Source organism: Macaca nemestrina, chromosome 4, assembly GCF_043159975.1.
Source record: "Macaca nemestrina isolate mMacNem1 chromosome 4, mMacNem.hap1, whole genome shotgun sequence".
Taxonomy (NCBI): domain Eukaryota; kingdom Metazoa; phylum Chordata; class Mammalia; order Primates; family Cercopithecidae; genus Macaca; species Macaca nemestrina.
The window spans coordinates 102,578,538-102,600,586 of record NC_092128.1 but is presented as its reverse complement, the minus strand read 5'-3'; the positions used below and the strand labels follow the sequence as shown (position 1 = coordinate 102,600,586).

General features: G+C 42.0%; 1 protein-coding gene and 1 long non-coding RNA gene across 13 annotated transcripts in view; one reads left to right on the top strand and one right to left on the bottom strand.

The window, feature by feature from the left end:
- Nucleotides 1–2,887, bottom strand: part of LOC139362839 (uncharacterized) — a 28,152-nt gene extending 25,265 nt beyond the window's left edge. Inside the window, exons 1-2 of the long non-coding RNA XR_011622280.1 lie at nt 2,431–2,887; nt 1,788–1,859 (exon numbers count right to left, since the gene is read on the bottom strand). This is a non-coding gene — a long non-coding RNA (uncharacterized lncRNA). The remainder of the gene's footprint in view (nt 1–1,787; nt 1,860–2,430) is intronic.
- LOC105475828 (phosphodiesterase 1C) overlaps nt 1–22,049 on the top strand; it is a 619,857-nt gene that overhangs the window by 291,882 nt on the left and 305,926 nt on the right. For 2 of the 12 annotated variants that reach the window (XM_071095005.1, XM_071095009.1), the window contains exons 1-2: nt 2,900–2,987; nt 3,628–3,730. The exons of 7 other annotated variants lie outside the window; for them this stretch is intronic. In XM_071095005.1, the coding sequence (XP_070951106.1) occupies nt 3,630–3,730 (101 nt within the window). In that variant the 5' untranslated portion in view covers nt 2,900–2,987; nt 3,628–3,629. Of the gene's footprint in view, nt 1–2,899; nt 2,988–3,344; nt 3,731–22,049 lie in introns of those variants that run through there. 3 more of the 12 variants (XM_071094998.1, XM_071095003.1, XM_071095008.1) reach the window with 2 other exon arrangements.

The following is a 22,049-nucleotide window of genomic DNA, read 5'->3' as shown; positions in this document are numbered from 1 at the left end:
TGCATATATATATGTATGTATGTATGCATGTCTATATGCATTTAGTGATGTTAGACCATGTATTGTTTCCTAAACAGTCTTACTGAAAAATATGGGTTAGGAAGAAACAAAGGAAATTAACCTGTAAAGCAAAGTTGTGAGTGGCTTTGGGTTTTCTCAGACCTTTTGTTTCCAGGTCTGTTTGCATCTGTTTCTTTTTGCTTGCCTCTGAGCAGAATGCCAGTAGAAATTGTGGCTTGTGGTGTTGCTGCAACTATCAAAGATACTTTGGCTGTGATAGATGAAGAGAGAACACAATCTGAGTGACATAGTAACATGGTGCATCTAAAAATTGTAATATTTTGTTGGCAGAGAGAAGACAAAGTTGTTTTCTAATGTGGTTTAGGAGCAAGGAATCCTTAGTTGTTTTGTGGTACTTTGGCCTCAGTTTTCTCATCTGCAAAGTGGGAGCACTGGGCACTAAGGGCTGGGGTAAAGAGGAGGCAGAGGTTGACTCTGTACCTGAGAACTAACTACTTCCCTTCCCCGTTCAACTGGAGCTACTCAATCTTTATTTTTTGAAACTGAGTTATGCATTTGAGTTCCTTATATTATTTAAAATAAAATACTCTGTTGCTTCAAAAATGTGAAAACCTCCAAACTGTGTTGTCTTTTGGGCTTCTTCCTGCTCTAAAGATTATTATGGCTGTAAATAAAGCAAAGTTATATTTTTCTTGACTTTCTAATATACATTAATTTTGTAAGAAATTTTCTAAAATGAAACAAAATCTAGTTTTAAAAACTTTTTAAAAGATTTTTTTTTTGGTCTTTTCTCTCTGATTTGCTTAACTGCAGCAAAAGTCAATTTTTTTTTTCTTTTTCTTCCAAAATTTGCTTTACTCTGACAATCAAAATTCCACTAAGAGTAGGAAAAAAGTCATAGCTGTGGTATGGAGCAGAAAGGTAAGTATCATCCTTAATATTCCTTTGTATATTTTCATACTAGGCCAGTACTTAGAGAAACTATGACATAGTTAAAATGTGAATTCAGCATCATTCCTCTCTCTTTTCAGCAGTTTCTTTTTCCAAGGCCCTCCAGATGACCTCAATGAATCATAATGGTGAAAAGAACATAAAAATATTTTTGCCTAAATGTATCACTTTATAGATGTGGAAAATGGGACTCTGTGAGAGGGATGAATTTGTATAGGATAAGGTAACCAGCCATAACTCAAACTGGTCTTTTCTAGTTCAGTTCTCTCTAGTTGGTCTAGGAAGCCTCCTGGCACTTCAGTTTTCTTACTGTAAAATGGGGATGATAATAATAGTATCTACCTCATAGGGTAGTCTTGAGTATTACATGAGAGTAGAACACTTAGAACAATGCTTGGGCTATGGAAAGTTTCTGATACTTGTTTGCTGTTATTATCATTATTATACTTCCACATTCTGCCAGCAGGCTGCCCAAGGTGCACACACTAATGGAAATATCCCATTTGGGGACCATGCTGCTGTCTCCCATTCTCAAAACAAGTCACTATAAAAATTTCCTCTTGTGGCATTCTATTCCCCAGGGCACTGTTTCTCTGCTGGGTGACACTGGAAGGGTAATTGATTTTATTCAGATAGATGAACTCCATGTTAAAATATTGCTTAATGTTACCATTGCCTAGTAATAATACCTTAACTCAGTGAAAATATATGTGCCTCCATAAACCTTAAAGGGCTGACTTTAGTGGGGCGACTTCAGATTTACCTGGTAGGTGAGTGGGTAAGTCGTTTTTCATCAAACAAGTCTTTTGTCTTACCTTGAGGTACTGCCTTCTCTGCTAGAATGCATGGGGCCAGCCAAGCATCCTCATCACTCTCACCTCTAATTTCTGGAAAACGAATACCAGTTACGAAGTGGGTGAGCATTTATGATTTAGAGACTATTTTTTTTCCTTTGTTAAGGTCAGGTGAATGGAACTTGAGCAGTGAAGAAAAACTAGTCCTCACTTCTGATCATTTAATGGATAGAAAATTAATTCTGAGAGTGTAATGGAAAGAAGTACTACCTGTCACTGAGGAAAAATACTGTATAGGGCATGCCCCACCCTGAATCTCAGGAACCCTGAGAACCAGGTTTGAAATAGCGCCTGGTAGTGGCCTCACCTAGAAGGAAGTTTGACGGACCCTTCTGTGATGTCGCTTGCAATCATCTTGGGCATGGATTCCCCCAGTCCTTGGTTCCTCTCTTCCTCTGTCCTCCCTCCTTGACTCCCAACTTCATACCTGGTCCCGTTCTTCCAGAGCATTCTACTTTACTGACATTGTGCATGACCTAGGGGAACCCTGACAGTGAGTTGCAGCTTTGTGGAGCTGAAACTTTGTCACCATCCACAGCCGCCCAGCCAGCCCCCAGGAGGGACCCTCTTGAGTAGCGTGTGGCATTGAACTGAAGAAACTTACCTCCTCACTGTTGGTATATTTCTTCCGCACGAGATGGGGTTGCGGGGAGAGAGATGGAGGGAGGGAGGGAGAGAGACAGAGAGAGCGAGAGAGCTAGAGCAAGCCCCTTTAGCAAGAAAACATCAAGACTTTCCGAGTGTGTGGTTCCCTTCGTCCCCATCAGTCGCTTTAATATTTCAAAATGGACCCGGTTCTGTGGCGGGTCCGAGAGTGAGGCTGTGGGGGACCTCCAGGCAGAACCTCCACGGAGCCTCGCGGCTGCTGCGTGCCCCGGGAGGATACGGATTTCCCTTCCCTCCTACTTGCGCGCGGAGCCCAGCTCTTGTTGAGGTGCGGGTTCCGGGAGCCCACGCAGCTCCGCCGGTCGGTAGTGGCCGCGGCTGCCCTGCGGGGGCGGGTGTGCCCGGCCGGGGTCGGAGCCGCGTGTGTGCCCGGCAGACGGCGGTGCCCGCGTGCCCCTCCCTCCGCGCCCGCGGTGACAGCCCAGACGCCAGCCCGGGCGCTGACAGACGACTTTTCTCACTTGTCAGTTTTCTCGTTTGTCAGCAGAGCTGCTGGTAAGTGAGAGAAAACAGAGGGGCGCGAAGGCAGCGCGGCCAGGGAGTGAGCGGGGCGCGGGGCGCGGGGCGCTGGGCGGAGCCGGGTGCTCGGCCTCCGGGTCAGGCCCCACCGCCCGCGCAGGCTCCTGCTTGGCTCAGTCGCCGCTTTTCTCTCCCTTTCTTCACTTTCTTCCTCTTCCTCTTCCTCCTTCTCCTCCTCACTTTCTCTCCTCGCCACCCAGTCCTCCTTTTCTCCTCCAAACCGTTTAGCAGCGCGCGCTGATCGCTTCTGTGGCTTTGTTTGGGGGTAGGGGGAGAATACGAATAGACCTGAGGTGCTTTCTCTTAGAGCAGAAGCCCTATCCCTATCCCTATCCCAATCCCAATCCCAATCCATATCTCTATGCCTATCCTTGGGCATTAGCCCAGGACCATGGCTGGTTCCCGCAGCTGCCTCCGGGGCGCACCTGGGGCCGTGGTTTCCCGCGATCGGAGTCCGCTCTAAGTCTGAGTCTGGGGGCACAGAAGGGGGAGCGCGCCGATAAAGTGCCAGGCAAACGCGCGCCGCGCCCGGCTGGGCATCGCGGCTGGGCGAGGAGACGGGAAGGGGATAGCCCAAACTCTCTCAGCTTCACCGCCAGTGGTCACCTACCTGCAGCTATGGAGTCCCCAACCAAGGAGATTGAAGAATTTGAGAGCAACTCTCTGAAATACCTGCAACCGGAACAGATCGAGAAAATCTGGCTTCGGCTCCGCGGGCTGTAAGTCCACCTATTTACTTCTCCTGCCCCATTTCCCGCTCCCATCCTTATTTTACTACACATCCGCAGTCACGACTGTTCACCCCGTTCCTGCATGGCCCTTTAAATACAACCCTAGAAGTTCCACAACTGCTGCTCTGTTAATTACAGTCACTGCTACTTTTCTTCCAACACAGAGAGGGTTGTCTTTCTGTCTTAGAATGGCTTACTGTTCCAAGTCATGCTTTTTGGGGGGTTAAGGAGAGATGTCCTTTGATGAGTCAGTTATGGTGGCCCAATACTCAGTGAGGTGTTTCTGATCCTTTTTGCCCAGGGAGAAAAGTTTGGGACCCAGACAGACACTTTAAATTGAAAGAAGAGTTTTTCTCTGCAAACTGCTTGCAAACACTAGGGCAGGTGGTCCAAAAACTTACCAACAGTTAAAATTCAACATGCATTCTGGCTGCTACATTTCTCTTTTCCCTCTCCTTAGCCCAGTCGAACTTCTGATATTTCCTAGGGTTCTTTTTGGTGGAGAAATGCTTACTAGAAGGAAAAGTTCTTGTGGAGAAAGTGGGGGGCAGAAACGATATTGGAGGTTTCTTGCAATATTCGAACAGTGAAATAGAGTGGCCAGAATTCTAGTTGCCCTGATGGATGGAGATCTCTGAATTTCATTCACCTCATTGGGTTCTGTCTGTTTTTGGGTACTGAGGAGAGGTGACCTGAAAATACGTGGTATTTCCTGAAAAAATATTTCATCATCAATGTATTGCTGGTCACTCCAGTCAGAAGCTTGAGGGATAGCTGTACGTACATTCACAGTTTGCTCCTCAGTCGCTAGGCAAGTCCCAAAGACACCTTCCATGATTACCAGATACTACTTTCATCAGACATTTGGCATCAGATATCTAGTGTGGTTTAAAAATATGGTTTTTCTCCAAGCATATTCTCTAGACATTCTGTTTCTAACAAGGGCACTGATGGGAAAACCAGCTTCCTGCCAGTTTGTTTGCTTTGCTGCTGTTATTGTTTTTGAAAGCACACACACAAACAAAAGACAAATAAAAAATGTGTTGATCTAAGTCAGCTTGATATTCAAAGTTTCTAAGGAGAAGCATTAAGGTAGTATGTGTTTCTTTAAGAGGTCCTTATTGACAGGTGCAATTTATAAAAGCCATTCCATATATAGTCCAAGTGAGCTTCATTGCCATTGATTTCAATGGGAAACCATGCCAAATAATTGGATTTTTGACTTGTCTAGCCACCGCTAGTGGAGGCTGTAAACTTATTTGGAAACCTTGTCTCTAGCTGGCAGGCTTTCCTGACAGTTTAGATGCCTGCAACGCAGCAGCTCTCGGAGTGGTGTTTATAGTAATCTCATGTTATATGCAGTGAACATTACGTCCGATTGTATTGCGCTGCACACAGAAAGTTTGTTGTGTCCACAAAGTCTGGGCCCGAAGTATATAATGTGAAAGTGTTGTCGAGCTGGTTTCCTCGCCATGCTTACTAGAGGGATTCATATCCACACACCCAGGAACAACTTCTCTTGGGCTGCTTTTCAGTTTAAATCGACTCCATGGAGACATTTGGGCTAGAGACAAGTGTTTGGTCAAATCAGCAATGCTGAGGCGGGAACTTGTGCGGAAAAGCATTAGCACTTACAACACTCTGTCTTGTAGCTTTCTCAGTTTCATATCTGCTAGGCTTCTCTCCCCAAGGTGTTGCAGTGCAATGTAGCCACATTTTCATTTTCTAGTCTCTTGTATCTACTCAGAACCTAGTGCTCTTGAACATGGAAAGTGTGGGGTGGTTCTTCCCCAAATGTGTTTTTGGATCCCTCTACCTATCCTTTCCCAGCAAACATGCTGCCCAACAGCAATCACGTAAGATCTTTAGCTTCATTTTCTAATTTGAAAAGAATATGCTATTAGTTGTTATTATTATACATATTTTTACCAGTATATGATGCTTACCACTTCTTCTTCTTCTTTTTTTTAAATGTTAACAGCAGTGCTAGAATAAATAGCTAAAGACTCTGGAAACCAAAGCACACACTCTTTTATACAACTTGGAATAACATTTTTGCAGTCCACAAGTTGGAATAACACTTTTGCAGTCCACAAAATAGAAACCCTTAGGAGAAGGAAGGGTGTGTGCATATTTGTCCACACAACAGATTGTCAGTAAGAGAAAGGAAGCTGCTCTTTCAACATTTTAGAAAGGCTCAAACCATAATTGGATTTTCATATCAATTTATTACCATGACACCTTTATAGAAAGGGCTCTGTAGGTGACCACAGATGGTGAGGAATTCAGTTCAACTTGTCTGAGAGACAAGTTCAGGATGTGCTCATCATCTCATGCCTGGATTATTCAATGGTATCTCATCTCCTTCTTGTTTGTATTTCCAGTATTTAATTTATTGTTGAATTTTTCATCTCCTCCATTAGAATGTAAGTTCCATGAGGACAGATACTTACTCACTGCAATACCTAGAATAGCATTTAGCACATAGTAGATGCTCAAGCAATAGGTGATGAAGCATAAAAACCCAAATGTGAGCTTTTAAATATTCAAAATGAAGATAAATATATATTTAGGACAGCTTATGGCCATGAGACCTGTCAATGCAATGTGCCATGAGCTAGCTGGGATGCAGGTTTTATTAACATCATTGCCCAGGTTGGGGCATAGAAATCTAAACTGAGGTGGGAATTGGGCCAGATGTGTGGCAGAGTTGTGGCCCAGGGCTGAATCCCACTGCTGTGATTGTGTGGGCTTTCTCTTTCCCCTCTTTATAGCCCTTCTTTCACACTAGTGAAGGGTGGTCTTTACCAGAGCAAGAGGATTTTTGTGGTTATCACCTGCAAAGAATCAACAGCTGAGGATACTGCAGGGGAGTGTCCCCTATACATTCCAACCCCTACCCATACCCTGCCATGCTTTGTTTTTCTCTAGCACTTCCCACCGTCCGAATGCTGTATAGTTTATTTATTTTTAGGTTTATTGTCTGTCTCCCCCAGCTAGAATATAAGCCCCATGAAGACAGGGTTGTTGGTTCGCTTTGGTCACTTGCTTTTGGTTTGCTTTTTATCCCCAGTGTCTACACTTCCACCCAGTATACAGTAATACATATTTGAAACATAGAGCTGTTTTACATATTTCTCTAAGAAAGAATTAGGAAGAACTCTTAACTTAGCATTGTAGCATCATTAACATACTAACAGTGCATCAAATATTGGAAATGCGAGTTTTGAACACTATCTTAGCTGGGATTATAGACACCTGCAAGCCCAGGTGTCTGTTATGATGATGGCGCCCATGCCCCTTGAGCGAGGTGCTGCACACTAATGCTCAGAGGCTGGCTGTGATTCCAGGGAGGGTGCTGGTCCTCAGCCTTGCTCTGCGGCCCTGATGATCTTATGCACATGCTCCCATTTCTCTAAGTGAGAAGAGAACAAATACCGCACACCTGAGCTTTCTTAATTGAAACTGTCAGAGGGATGCTGTCCTCTTACTCTTTGGAGAGGTGCCTCATTTTTCCTTTTCCATAAACCTCAGTTCGTCCCAATGAGCTGTTGTCATACCTCTTTTCACTGGAGGACTGGGTAGAGTTTTTGAGTCCCTCTCAATTGCTTTTTTTGTTACAGAATCTTCCAGTCAGGGAAATAGGGCTGTGGGTGTTCTATAGACCCCTGATGAAGCCCCATAGGGCTCCTTGGGTTTGAGCAATTGGGTCCAGACTGTACTTTGGGTCCCAACCAAAAGTTTTTCTATTGCCAGCCTGCTAGATGATGACAGAAAGGTGTTTCTATGCTGCATTTTTGAAAAACTGAGAGCAAGAGAGCAGGTTTTACTTATTCCTTGGCATTTATTGTCACAATTATAATTATCTAATCTCATATATTTATTTTGCCCAACTATGAGGTAGTCGGTATAATAAATTTTATGCTTATATAACACTCCATGAAGATGATGATGCTTTTTTGCATTACCTAAAGTAATATTATTAATATAAAGGCAAGAGAATGGCTATTAAGTTAATAGACTGCACAACTATTGTTTTTGTCTATGCAGCAAGCTTCCTATCCACCTTACTATGCTAACAGACTCTACTCCTCACCCCAGCATAGTACAACTGGCCAATCAGAATTTACCTTCCAGGCAGTAAAAGTTAGTCTCGAGTAGGGTATGGATCCCAAACAGAAGCATTAGAGTCTCTCATTGACGTTTCTGTATTGACTGTGGGAAAGGGAGGCTTTTGTTTTCTTCTGGACTTTCATGGGGCTGCCATTGGATCCGTTTCCCACCTCACAGAAAAGACCTTTTTATGATAGGAGGCAGTGAGGCCAGTGCTTAAAAGGAAGCAGAAAAGATGAGTGGAAATCCCTGGGTCAGCTCCTGGAGGTCCCAGTTCCTGTAGATGTGTCTCCAGTTCTGTCAGCTATCCCAGCTACATGAGCTAGTTAGACTCTGTTTTTGCTTAGGATGTTTTGAATTCAGTTTCTCTGAAACAGTCTTAACTAATACCCTATTGATGTACAGAGAAGTTAAGTGACTCTTCCAACCTACACAGCAAAGATGAGAACAGCCATAGGCAAAAAAGCCTGGGCCTTTGGTTTTAAATTTCTTATTTAAGCCCTCTCTGTGTTTTCTTTCTATTTAACTGAATTTTTAAATGATATAATTAGTGTTCTGGCAACATGGGATTACTCAATTAACATTTACTGAGTGTCCATTAGGTGCCAGTCAGTTTGCTAAGCCCTGGGTTTGCAAAAGTAGGTAAGATACTTACCTGACTTTCAGCAATTTGAAGGCTAGTGGCAGAGACTGACATGAGTACCTGGAGGTGATGAATATAGTTCTAGGGGGACGCGGGGGAAACTACCTCTACCTGGGAGGGCCAGAGAAGGTGTTACAGACTACAGTGAATTGTGTATTCATTCTAGCAGACTCATCAGAGTCATAAGGAATAAACTTGCTTAGACTCTTTTCATTAATGTCAGCCTTTTGCAAAAATGCAAAGAAACCTTTTACAAAGGTGAGAGAAAAACAAGGAGTCTTCCAGGCAGCCCATAATCAACCAGTTGAGATTTCTGAGCTGTTCTTATGGACTACTGGCAAAGTTGCTTGCACTTAATTGAGACATGGCTTGAGTTCTAATGAATCTTCTCTATGTTCATCACTCATTGAGAATTCCCCAAGGAGAGAATATGGTTGGGTGTATTTGCTGTCATGCAACATGGAGCTATTGGAGAGACATCTGCCCTGTCCCCTCAGAAGTAGTTGGCCCCTGAATTGGTCCGGGTAACAGGATTACCTTCTCCTACGAATCAATGCCTAAGAGCCTTACTTTCCTTAAAGGTTAATGTGTGGTATCCTCTTGCAGCTCATCTAGTGCAATATTGAGGGACAGATAGAAATTTAGTCATGAGAGGTGATGCTGGAAAGGAAGGCAGGGGCCGGATAGTAATACATGACATCTAAAATTTTACTTTTTGTTTTACACAAAATATATATGCTTATAGTTTGAGGAGGTGAGTAATTGAACACATTTTACTATACAACAAAGAAGTGCTGTGTTCTAGGTGTTCTTTCATATCTTCTAGAGAAATATATATATATTTTTATGATACATATTATTTTTAGAAGTTTGTGTTTTATCCTTTCAGTTATAAGAAATTGTTAAAAGATGTTAAGCTGGAGAGTAACAAAATTAGATTTGAATTTTAGGATTGTAATTCTGGGAAAAGGGTGGAGGACAGATTGGAGATGAGACTCGAGGCCTGGAGACCAGTTGGGGAAGATGCCTGATTTGGGGTAGTGCTGCTGAAGATGAAAGAACAGGGGGCATGTTTGAAATGAGAATTGACAGAACATAGATTTAGAGCAGAGAAAGAAGAGCAGTTGTCTTGCGAGTTCTTTCAGCTTAGACGTCTCGGTGAATTTGGTGTTATTTGCCTCGTTAGGGACTATGGAGATTAGAGCCGGCTTCGATAAAGCAGAATGATGAACTTGGGTGTAGATATGTTAAACTGGTAGCCTCTGGAATGTTCAAGTAGCTATTGGTGATGGCAATATGGAGCCATGGAGAGACCTTTGGCCTGGAGCGGTGGGTCTGAGAATCTTGGTTCTTAGTTAAATTCTTGCAAGGAGATGACCCAGGGAAGAAGGCATTGCCTGAATCTTACCAGAAAAGCAATTCCAGAAGAATACTTTAAAAAATCATTGTTTGTTTCCTCCAGATTACATATTTAGTGTATTAATTGGTCCTTTTACTCTCCCATTCAATTGGAATTGACAGATTGTTCAGCATATTTTTATTGGGTTTCCATTATGTACTAGGTGCTAGGAGCTTCAGAAGGGATCTGAAAATATCAGAAGAAAATCCTTACCATCAGGAAACTTAGAATATATTGAGGGAAACAAGATAGTTCTCATACATGTGAAAAGGTTAAAAATCAACAACAAAAGGGAGGGCAATAGTTAATTGCTGACTAAGTGATAGGGATGCTACATGCTAGGATTCAGAGAAGGGAGACATTTATGTTTGAAGGACTGTTTTTGAGTCTTTCTCTTCTTAATAAAGATCAAGTTAAATCTCTCTGAAATACATTCTTAATGTATACTAAAAGTGAAAAAATGTGAATATCAAAAGGGGTAAGTAGATTCTCACATTTACAGTGAAATTTTCTTTACTTGACTACTCATACAGTTTACTAGTACATCATCACTTGATTATTGTAATTTGGTTATGCTAGTGTATTAGTTAATTACAACTCAATATTTAGCAGCGGAGTGCTTAATATTTTGACTGAGCTTTACAGCATGCCTCTGTCAGTTGGGAAGCAGCCCTCAGCAGAGAGGTTTGCACATTACCATCTCTAGTTTTCAATCTTTAATTTTCTTTGGCTCATGGAAGACTACTTTCCTTGGTTTCCATTTCCCCACATGGAAGGAAAGTGTTTATAGGACCTATCTCCTGGCTTTTTGAGAAACAACTAAAGACATGATTGTTATTAGGTTAATGCAAAAGTAATTGCAGTTTTTGCTATTAGTTTTAATGGCAAAAACCGCAATTACTTTTGCACCAACTTAACAAATATAAGCCACATTAAAATAGACTGTGACAGCTTTGAGAATGACCATCCTAGGTTTCTCACTAGCAATAAAAATGAATTCTACAACAAATGCAACTCTCTATTTCTGGAGGAAGTATACTGAATTCATGTAAAGTGTTGGTATTCTTCAGGCTTTTATTGTACTCTTTATACAGAGTCCTCTTGACAGCTGTTATTAAACAAAATAAATGAGTCTAAATGACCGTAAGACAAAGCTAGATGTTCCTAGCTTGTGAGATTATGAAAAAACTTAGAGAATAATTCCATCCAGAAGATATAAAAATTGATAATTTTAGGTAATGAGTTTTATTTACATAGTTGAAGGATACACATCCATATGCAGACAATTCAGTCATTCGTTCACTTACCAAATATTTCTCAGGCACTTACTGTGTTCCTGGTGCTGTGCTAAGCACCAGGGAATTAGTGGAAAACAAGATAAAGGCTCCCTCCCTCGGGAGATGTTCAGTAGAGGAATATATTAAACAATATTTCCATAAATTACTACCTACTGTGACAAGTGCTGCAAGAAGTCCAGCACAGGGAGCTGTGAAAATATAGAAAAGAGGACCCAAACCTGGTCCAGGATTCAGAGAAGGTTTCTCTGAAGAAAAGACTGATGCTCAGACATGAAGATTATGTAAGTAGTAGTTAAGTAGAGTTAGGGAAACGTATTCTAGGCATTTAAGGCCCGGGATGTTTATACCTGCAAAGATCTAAAGACAAGAAGGAGCATGGCCCCTCAGAAAATGAAAGAAGGCCAAGAAGCTGCAGCACAGACTGGAAGGAGGGGAAGACTCTAGACACAGTTGGAGAGGAGCCAGGTCCGACTTCATCCACCAGGGGGCGTCAGCAAGGGGAAGCCGTTATCAGTAGGCATGGACGTGAGAACTTTTTAGGAGGTAGACCCAACAGGACTTGGATATGGGGGATAAGGAAGAAAGTGGAATCAAGATCATCTCGCAGGTTTTTAGCTTGAATCCCCAGGTTCCATTTTCTTAGATTAGGATCACTGAGGGAGGAACACGTTTGCAGGTCTTGTTGTGGGTGGGAACAGAATGAATGGGGGTAGAGAGTTTAGTATGGGATGAGTTCAGTGTGGGACATACTGACTACGAGGGGAGATATGGGGAAGGCAAGAGCAGTTGGATAAGTCTGGAGATTAAACAGAAGGTCTGGAGATATAATCTATAGCCCAGCAAAGTAAGCAGAAAAATTCTGTGTATATCTGAATGATGCCAAATTAATATATCTATAAATTTTATAAGTAGAGAATACAGTTTATTGTGACCCCTAAATAGTCTGAAGGAAGGTTTCAGAAGACCAAAAATTTATGTATATTTTCTTATTGGCATTTACTTTTTCAAAATATTGGCATTTACTTAGGCCAGCTAGTAATCATAACTTTACTTGAAACTTATATTGACTACTTAGTATCATGCCCATCACAACATAGGTTTGGAACAGAGACAGAAACCAGTATGGTCATTCCCAGTATTCCAAGGGCAGAAAGAGGCCATGACCCTGGGAGCCAAATGGGATGAGCCCTCATCATGGACCTTCTGGGAGGTAGAGGGCACTGCCATGGGGTTGAAACCTGAAGCCTGGAGCCTAGCCCACTGCAGAAGGGCCAAGTGAAGCTTGGCTGCGTGGAGGCTCTCTGGGTCTGGCAAGAGGCCTTTCTGCAGTTTAGGTTCCATTAAGGGGGCTTGGCCTCCCTGTGCCTGCTCCAGAGGTGCCTCCATGGATATGGCTGGGCCTTGTCTCCTGGAACAGTCCACAGTTCTGGCCACAGTGCTCCCTCACTGCCCTACCTCTGCCCATTCATGCCCTTTCTCTTCTCTTTAAGGCCTTCCATCTATTTTTCTACCCAAATCCAAGGACCCATTGCAAGGACCCAGTATTCAATGTTCTGCCAAAATACAGCTTTCCTTTCCCTTAAGGCCACCAGAAGAGCAATAATTTAGACAATCAGTATGAGAGTGCATGGAGCATTTTGTCTGAAAGTCACAATTGGATATCCAAAGACCATTAAACTGTTGTTTTTCCAGATTCCAAACAAAGAAAATGCTTAAATAACCAAGACTTTTCCTGTAGTCTAGAGATACATCTAGATACATACGTAAACATGGTAGTGAAAGATTAATCTTTGAAAGCTCCTTCCAGATGTTTTAGGAGTAGTTCAAATTCAGACTAATATCTCGACACTTATTTTTGTCTGTCTCTCTGACTTTTTTCTAAGGATGACCCACAAAAGTTTATTGCATTTAGTATACCATTCCATGTGGGTGTCACTGGAAACTCTGTCTGCTAACTGTGAGGAATTATAAACACTTTTATAAATAAGGTCTTGCCTAGCTCATTAGTGAAATAGAATGATTAATTATCATAAATCAAGCCTCATAAATGTTGTTTCAGAACTGCCATTCTGACTACAAAATCACTGACTGAAATTAGTCATTGGTAAAAAAATGAAAGAATCATTCAAAGCACCAATTTCTGGGAGATTTGGCAGTTTCAGTGAAGGTAACTACTATAGCTCAGGAAAATTTGCTTCCAATGCTCATCTGATTTCAGTTGACAGAAGAGCTCAAAATGGTCCCAAAAAATGCATCTGCTAGTTGACATTTTTTTCCCCTGTATTTTGGACAATGGGCTCATTTTGCCATATTTAAATTGTTGAGATTTACAGAGCGTGTGTTCAGGGAGGCTTACACAGATGATGCTACTACAAGATAGGATTTTAGAGGAAATAGGAAGGACTCATGCTCCCAAGGAGTCATGGCACTGACTCAAATTCACCTGGAATTGTAAATGACCAGCAGCTGCTTTCTGCCAGGAGTTGGTTTTGATAAGAGTTGGGAGGAAGGGCACAGAGTGGGGAGAGGGAAGGAACACTGCAGGAGTGGGTAGGCAAGGCTTAGAAAAATTAGACTGACATTGAAGTGAAACTCAGCAGAAGATTACAGTTTTTGTTCTGGCTAAATCTACAAGGGGAAAAACAAAGTGGAGGATTGAAACAGCTCAGTGGATAATTCAATTAGAAAAAAACCCTACTCCTCCCCTAATTACAGGGATAGATCTGTGAAGAGTGAGATTTTGTCTTAATCCTTTGGATTTATCTCTACTTTGGCAGTGCTGTCACAGATATTAAGAGATATTTTTGCTTTTAGCTGTTCTCATTGATGTTTATTTAAGTAGGAGACGGGCTCCCAGGAAGAAGGTCGCAAAAATCGCTTCCATTCCCACCCACACAGTTTTGCAGTACTTATAACACAGCAAGTGGTTGTAAATACGTGAATAGAGGACTAAATCAGTTATGCAAAAAACGTACTACTTGGGCTTCCACAAGCATGACATTTGCTTTCTATTTTCTTTCTCTAAAAACCTTTCCCTGTTTTTTCATTGGTGCCACTGATTAGCTCATTGCCGGCTTTAAGCAATAGACTTTTAGCTAGAAGGAAAGGAAATTGTGTTTGGTTTACTAAAAAACATCTTGCCTTCCAAAGGAAGAGTTCAGCTTTCTTTGGGGAGGGGTCCCATTTGGGGCTTCTCAAATAGTAGTCCAAGTGCTGGAATTTTTAACCCAGGCTCATAAGAGAAGCAGGCATGAGCAGGAGATTTGATTTCTGTGTCTGGCCAGCTGTCTGCAGGCAGCCGAGGGGATGTGGAGGGAGAACAGTGAAGAGAGGGGCTGGCTTTGGGAGGACAGGAGCCCTGGGGCAACCTGGATCTGCCATGTGAGTTGGTGTAGCCCCAGGTGGGGCTTCCTCTGGGGTTGTTTAGTTTGGAGTTACCTTCTCCTAGGTTTCTCTACTTTCCACTGCCTGGCCAGTGCTAGATAGAAATGCACTTGCTCCTAGGAAAGAGTAAAAAATTGACTGTCTTATTAACATCTCTGCTTCAGATTTGCCTTCTCCCATTCTTTGGAGTCACCATCCCCAGCTGCAAACCACACTGTCAAAGCCTTCATGTGAATTTGATCTCATCACTTTTGGCTAAACATACTGGAGTTCTCTATCTTTGGGGGCTGGCTATCTCTGAATATGATCTTCATTTTCTAAGAGAATTCAATGACAGTATGAGTCTGTAGAACAATTTTCTCTACTAGAAAACCTAGCTAATAAATTCCCTAGAATTTTTGTTTTTGTTAGTTGTTTTTCTTTCCTAATGATTGGGCTGTTCAAGGTAAAAATGAGGGTTTTTTTTTTTCATTTTATTTTATAATCTTTTTCTTTTTTTTCTTTTGGTCTTGCTTTGGACCTTTGGCCAAGCAGGAAAATAAACTCATTGTGCACATGAAATTTCATTTCGTAGCTCATCAGTTAAATATTCGAGCTAGTAAGACGGGAGATTCTCTTACTCTGTTATCTCCTTTCTCACCCCTAAATATTCTTGTGGAAGGTGCCAAGAGACCACCAGTTTATATATATATTTTTCTCATTAGCATTTACTTGTTCAAAATGTGGGGAAGGCCAGAAAGCAATGGATAGCTTTGCAAAGTTAGTTTTTAATACGTGCATCATGGAAATGAAATCACTGCTAGGAATGAGAAGAAATGTACAAAGACCTTCCATTCTCAGTAGCATGTAGATTAATTCATACAAATGATGTAAGAGACCCATTAGAAGTTTCTAGAGATATCCAATTCTTTTCAATTTGTACCCTGCATGCCAATGAAAAACAAAACCAGAGGATCAGATGATCGTTCAGATCCTTACTCATTTCATGGTTATTTGTGACATTTTATCTCAGTCCACTTTCCCATGAGTGAAACACATGTGATCTGTAGTCGTGAGAACCTGTAGTTAACTATATGAGCCTTGCTGTGCATTTTGTGTTTATCTGAGCCTGTCTTTTAACGTCCTGTCCCTTGAGGGAACTGAGGGCTGAGAACCAAGCTTTCCAAAGTGGTCTATGTGTCGGCGGTCGTAGTGGTCTCTGGAGAAAAGAATGGAGACAGGCTAGGACTTGGAGAAGAGTGAGTCATTGTTACACAGAAATCCTGGAGAACACTGAAGGCAGAGCTGGAATTCGTATTGTGTGTATGCAGTTGTTGCGTATTCAACTTCCCATACCAGGAAATCTTGTGCCCAACTGGGAGGTATCTTTCTGTCAACTTAGAAACAGAGCACAAGTTATGGTTTTTCAAAGCCAGCTTGTTAGAATATTAAGCCTATTTATAAACCTCATTATTGCAGCACCCATATGGCTCTTGCTCAAAGATACTCACTTTAAAAAAGTGAAAGACTGCCAGGCGCTTCATAATTTAGCATCAATGTTTAATTGACTCTCACTTATCCAGGCTATTAGAAACGATTTCCAAATCATCTGTTTGACTTTGGAGTACTTGATGCTTACATTTGACTGCAGGTGTGCCCAGTACTCTGGGAACTCCTAGCCATCAAAAAGCAAATAAAGACCCTTAAAAGCATCCTTGCTCCCACCTCAGTGTTGTTTCTTGCTGTTTGCCTGCTTGTCTTTACTCTGCCCCTGGCTGTGGACAGAATCACCCCTTAAGCTTGCTTAGTTTCATTCTTTATCTCCCTGACTGAGGGCAGGAGATGGAAAATAAAGTTCAGAGTCTAGAAGCTTCCGCTTTATGACACTGCAGTGGAGAGCTTTGGGGAACCTATTTAAATATTGGAGGCCAGTGCTCTTTGCCCTTTGATGATGCTCCTGTTTCAGAATCTGCCTGTCAGGATGTGACCAGCTGGCTGTAAATGCACCGAAGCCGTTGAGGGGGGTCTTGGGGCTCATTTACCCTGTTGTGCACAAGTGCACGCATGCATACACATGCATCATTTAATACTTCTTGGGTAATCCACAGTTCCATTGAAACATTCTGGACGTAAATAGACACTTTCAGTGAAGACCAGTGGTCTTTTAATTTACTTAAGAGCTAAATGAGTATGGGTTAATCAATAATTCTAGTCATAGCACATGAGATCTCTGCATTGAGTTACAGCTTCCTGAGACTGCTTAAGGATGTTGTGTAAGCAAGTCACTGGGCTCAGTTTTTAGGGAGTTATTGATCAAAAGGACTTGTTTTGAAAGATAATTTTAGATATTTCTAAGGATTATTGTGATATCCAGTTCATAAGTACCCAGTTTTACTTTCTTTTTTCCTCCCTTTTGGGCAATGGCTCAGCTTTGACATCTGAGAGGAGTGTGTGACTCTGTTAGGTTAAGTGGGACATTGCTGGGGTGGGAGGCAGGGTGTACAGGCAGGCACAGGGCCCTTTAGGCATGGGAAAAGCTGGGCAGTGTTTCAGCTCATCCTCCTCTTAGCAGAACTGAGATTAGCACCTGCTTTCTTTGTGGTTCAAGTGTTCCAAGATAAGGAGAATTGGGAGTATCTAATTTTTCCATTCTAGAAAAGCAATCTTCAACCTTTTTTTTGTGACTTTTATAATCAATGAAAGACTTTTGATCAAGTAAGTTTTGAAAACCTACTGAATTATAATGCCATTATTATTTATGCAATACTACTGTTTTAGTATAGTAGCTGACTCTTGAGCATTTCCAGGATGCCCAGCACTATACTAAGTGCCCTGCATTCATCATTACATTTAACTCTCACATCACCCTGTAAAGCAGGCACTGCTGTTACCCAGATTTCACAGATGAGGAAACCGCTGGTTGGAGAAGTGATATAAGTTGCCAAAGATCATGCAGCCTGTCAGATACAATAAGTTGGAGAAGGGATTTAAGCTCAGGCAAGTGATCTTAACCAGTATGCTATAATGCCTCTCCTTAGAAAAACAGAAACAACAAACAGATGAAGCCGTGTGTGTGTGTGTGTGTGTGTGTGTGTGTGTGTGTGAGAGAGAGAGAGAGAGAGAGAGAGAGAGAGAGAGAGAGAACAGTAGAGCTCATTCCAGGGAACAGATGTTGCAAAGTGCCACTCTAGACTTTCTTTGAGGTGGTGTCCTCAACCTGGTCTTGTAAAGATGCCCTTGCCTTCTCTCCCAGCATAAAGCTGGCCTCTCCATCTCCCACCCTGCCAACTTTGCCAGGTCCCAGAACACAACAGCTCTTTGTCATTCTCTACTTTCTACATTAGCTTGGTCTAGCTATATGAAATCTTGAGGTTTGTAGTGCGTTGTTTCAAGTTTCAAAACATTATAAATTTAAATTAAGTTTTAGAAACAAATTTTTAAAACAGGCCAGGAATGGTGGCTCATGCCTATAATCCCAACACTTTGAGAGGCCGAGGCAGGCAGATCACTTGAGGTCAGGAGTTCGAGACCAGTCTGGCTAACATGGTAAAACCCCATCTCTTCTAAAAATACAAATATTAGCTGGGCGTGGTGGTGTGCACCTGTCGTCCCAGCTATTCAGAGGCTGAGGCAGGAGATTTGCTTGAACTCAGGAGGAGAAGGTTGCAGTTAGCCGAGACTACACCACTGTACTCTAGCCTGGGCAACAGAGTGAGATTCCCTCTCAAAAACAAAACAAAACAAAACAAATTTCCTTTGTCTTTCAGATTTGAGTCAGGGATTCTGTTGAAGTTCTTAAAAATAGAAGGCTAAGAATAAACTGGGTTTTTTTTTTTTTTTCCAACTCATTTCCTGCATTTGGGTGGCCAGAACACAGTATGTTTTATTGTTATTAATTTTATTTTGGTTTTGTCTAATGTCTAAGTTTCTTGGTAGTATCTTTTGCCTTCTTTGTATAAATTCCTTAATTTTCTTCGAAGGCTTCAGAATTTGCCTTCTGTCTCAGTCACTTTAAGGTTCTGTATCCTTAGGTAAGTTACTTAATCTCTCTGAGGACTCACTTCTGTCAGGTGGAAAGTGGGTAGGTAGAACCTCTCAGGGTTTGTAGGAGTTATAAGTGAGTTAACTTGTGTAAGAGGAATGGAATAGAGGAAGTGCTCAACAAATGTGAGCTCCCCAGCCTTCTCATTGCTTTCCCTCTGTGTGTAGGAAACCACAGCTATGGTGGATGTCCTCACTGCTCATTATAAATCATTGCTTGGTAGAAGGAAAAAGAATAAAAAGAAAACATTTTTGATTAATTTTTGGGTAAATGCATTCATGAATTCAATAACAACATATGAGCAGTTGCCATTTGCTGAGCACTATGTGTTAGACAAGGAAGAAACACTAGCAGATGTCAGGTAAGCCATCATTCTTCCCACAAGCATAAAAGATCAGGACGATGAACAGTCATAAGTGCAACGTGGTGGGTAAGCTCCGGCCACTATGGGACACACAGAAGGAGTGTTACCCAGTTTGGGAGACCCTAGAAGGTCTTTGGAAGTGATGTTTCAGTTGAGAACTGAAGGATGAGTAGGGCTCAGTCAGGCCTTACCAATCTTGCCCATTCAAAATAATCTGAGAGTTGGATCTTGAGTAATTTTTATGAGTTGCATTTTCTCTTGTGCTTTAAGAGCTAACCTCCAAATCCCATTGTAAGATGACACCATTTGGGTTGATTTTAGGGCTATGTCTAAATGGGAGAAGATTGAAGGGGGAAACTTTACAATATCTGAAGCTAGGAATATATCTGTGAATGTGGGGAGTGTCATGAAGGCGAGTTGGACTGAAAATCAGACTTCTGGTCTGTCTTTCTTTGGGTCTACCAGATGCATAACCCATCTTTTGATGTGTATGGATGACAGTTGCAAATAGTTCATTTATGTAGCCAACCATGGGCCAGTTAATGTGCATGCCGTTGGGATAGATATAGGGATGCATATGACAGATCTCTGACCTCAAGAAGCTCAGAACGAGGGACCAAGGGGCCTAAAAGTCTTAGAATGCCTCTTACATGGCAGGCACACTACATGACAAATTTAATACATTATCTCATTTGAGATCATCTCATCCATTTCATAGATGCGGAAATGTAAGCTTGATTTAGCACAGAGCTTGCCTGAGGTCTCACAGCTAGTGAGGGTGAAGTTGGGTTTTTGAGCCAGGTCTGTCACACTCCAGAGCCCTGTTGCCTTTCCACAAAATCACAGACATGAGACAATGCAGTGCCATGGAGAATGGTGTCAGAGAGGTTTCAGCGTGCTGTGGGAGCACAGAAGAGGGTGTGTAATGTGGCTCCCCACAAGAGGTGACCCTCCCCCTGGGTATCATCTTTTTCTAAAATATAAATTTTATTACTCTTCCTGCTTAACTCTGTCCTTAGCACTTGCCAGCCTTGTTTCCTGCTACCTCACTCTATAGTCCCTGCTTGCTAGGCTGGTTTGAGACCATGAGGCATGCCCTCTGTTTCCGCTTGCCGTATACTTCCATATTTCTTCCTGCTGACATTTCACCCGTCAATCAAGACTACCTCTTTCACAAAGCTTCCCTGAGCCATCCCTTGTATTTGCACTTTAGGTGCGTGTCTTAACTTCCTGTTTAGAATTTGCGTTCTTTCAGAGAGGGGATCCTACAGAGTTATGAGGATTAGCAAAGTATATTAAGTGCTTATTGCTAGTAGGTGCTGAAAATGAAGCTTTTCTTATTTTTGTTTATCTTTGATTCTTTCAGAACTCCAAGCAGTGCCTTTATATATTTCCTTGGCAAGTGCTGGGAGAATTCTGTGGAAATCAATAGCAAGGGCTGTCTTCTTCTGACCTCCGAAGATACTGTCTGCTGATAGGATTAGTTTGGCTTCTGAGTAGAGGCTGGGGCATTCTTCTTTTCCAGCTGCCCCCTTGCCTTTGGACCTTGTATACGTTCAATGGGTTATTTTTTTCGTCTTGCCAGCTGTGCCTTATATCAGTTATTAGACTACTGTGCTAATGAGTCCAAGGGCACAGGTCACACCCACAGCTCCCTGCCTGAAGGTGAAGCTTCTGCCCTTGGCTGCTGCCTGGAAAGTGTGAGCTGTCATTGGTGACAGGGTCCAGGTGTGAGAGAGTGATCAGTGCACATGCATCACAACTTTTGGGGAGAGTATGAGGTAAACCACACAAAGAACTTGCCCTTGGGGAGCTGACATTCTGGTGAATTATCTCATTTATTTCTGATAACAAGGTCTCAGAAGAGGGGCTCTGATTCTTCCCACTTTATATACAAAGAAACTGAGGTTCAGGGGGATTTAATAACTAGTCCAGCATTGTGAAGCTAAGTGCTAGAGCCAAGATTGGAACATGGGTAGCTTGCTTGAAAGGCCAAGCCTTAATCCACTGTTAGTCAACCTTCCTCCCTATTATATGTGATATAATTGAAACATGGAAATATCTCTATATAGTCCTGTATTTGTGTATATCTTTATATGTAACTATATAGGTGTATCCATATTTTAATATTTTGCTCTATTATAATACTCTCTAAAGAAAATTTGAAAAATTCATAAAACTAAAAAGGAGTGATTTATTATCCTACTACCCTGGAGTTATGGTTGTCATTCTTGTGTGTCTTGTTTAAGATAATAGATATCAGTACATATCTAGTCAAGAGCACACTGTCGGTTCTGTGTTACATGCTGCTTTGCACGCCTGACACTGCCCTGTGTGATTTCATTTTAACAGAGATGTAACAGGTCCTAGTGATTCTCAATTTGAAACCTCTTTAGTTTACAAAAAAATATGGTGCACAGCTCTCCATTAGGAAATCAATGGTTTGCTTCCTGGGTACAGTGACTGTAATGGAAGTGCAGGTGTGGAACTAAGGTCTACTGGGAAACATTGTACTTCCTGGATATGCTACAAGGAGATGGATTTTCTTCCCTTAGCACTTCCTCTCCTCTAATCCCCTCCAGTGCTGAGCCTATTGAAACTCTTTTAAGGGTCTGCAGAGTCTACAAAAATTGACCCACATATGAAGAATGTTGGGATATTGGGACAACATACATTTTATGGCCATTTTCCCCTTGTCTGCCACTCTGACCTAGGTCAGAGCAGATGTTACTAGCTTCATGTGATAGATTAAGAAGCCTGATGCACAAGATTTGCCTAAGGCTAAATGACTGTAAATAGCAGAGGTGGGCTGGAACTGGGTCTCTTCTGCTTCCTGGGGGCGGTTCCTAATGCTGGTTCCTAATGCTCTTCTCAACATTTGCTTCTAGACTTCCTCATTGTCCCTTTCCTCACTTCTTTTTTTGAAGAACTTATGTCTCATCTCATAGTTTAGCTGCATGCTTGCACATTTACATGAAAAAAGGCACATCCTTAAAGGGACCTCAGTGCTAGATGCTGGGGATAATAGTAACAATAGTGACAACATAAATAACTGATAATTATTCACCATTTAACCCATTTAATA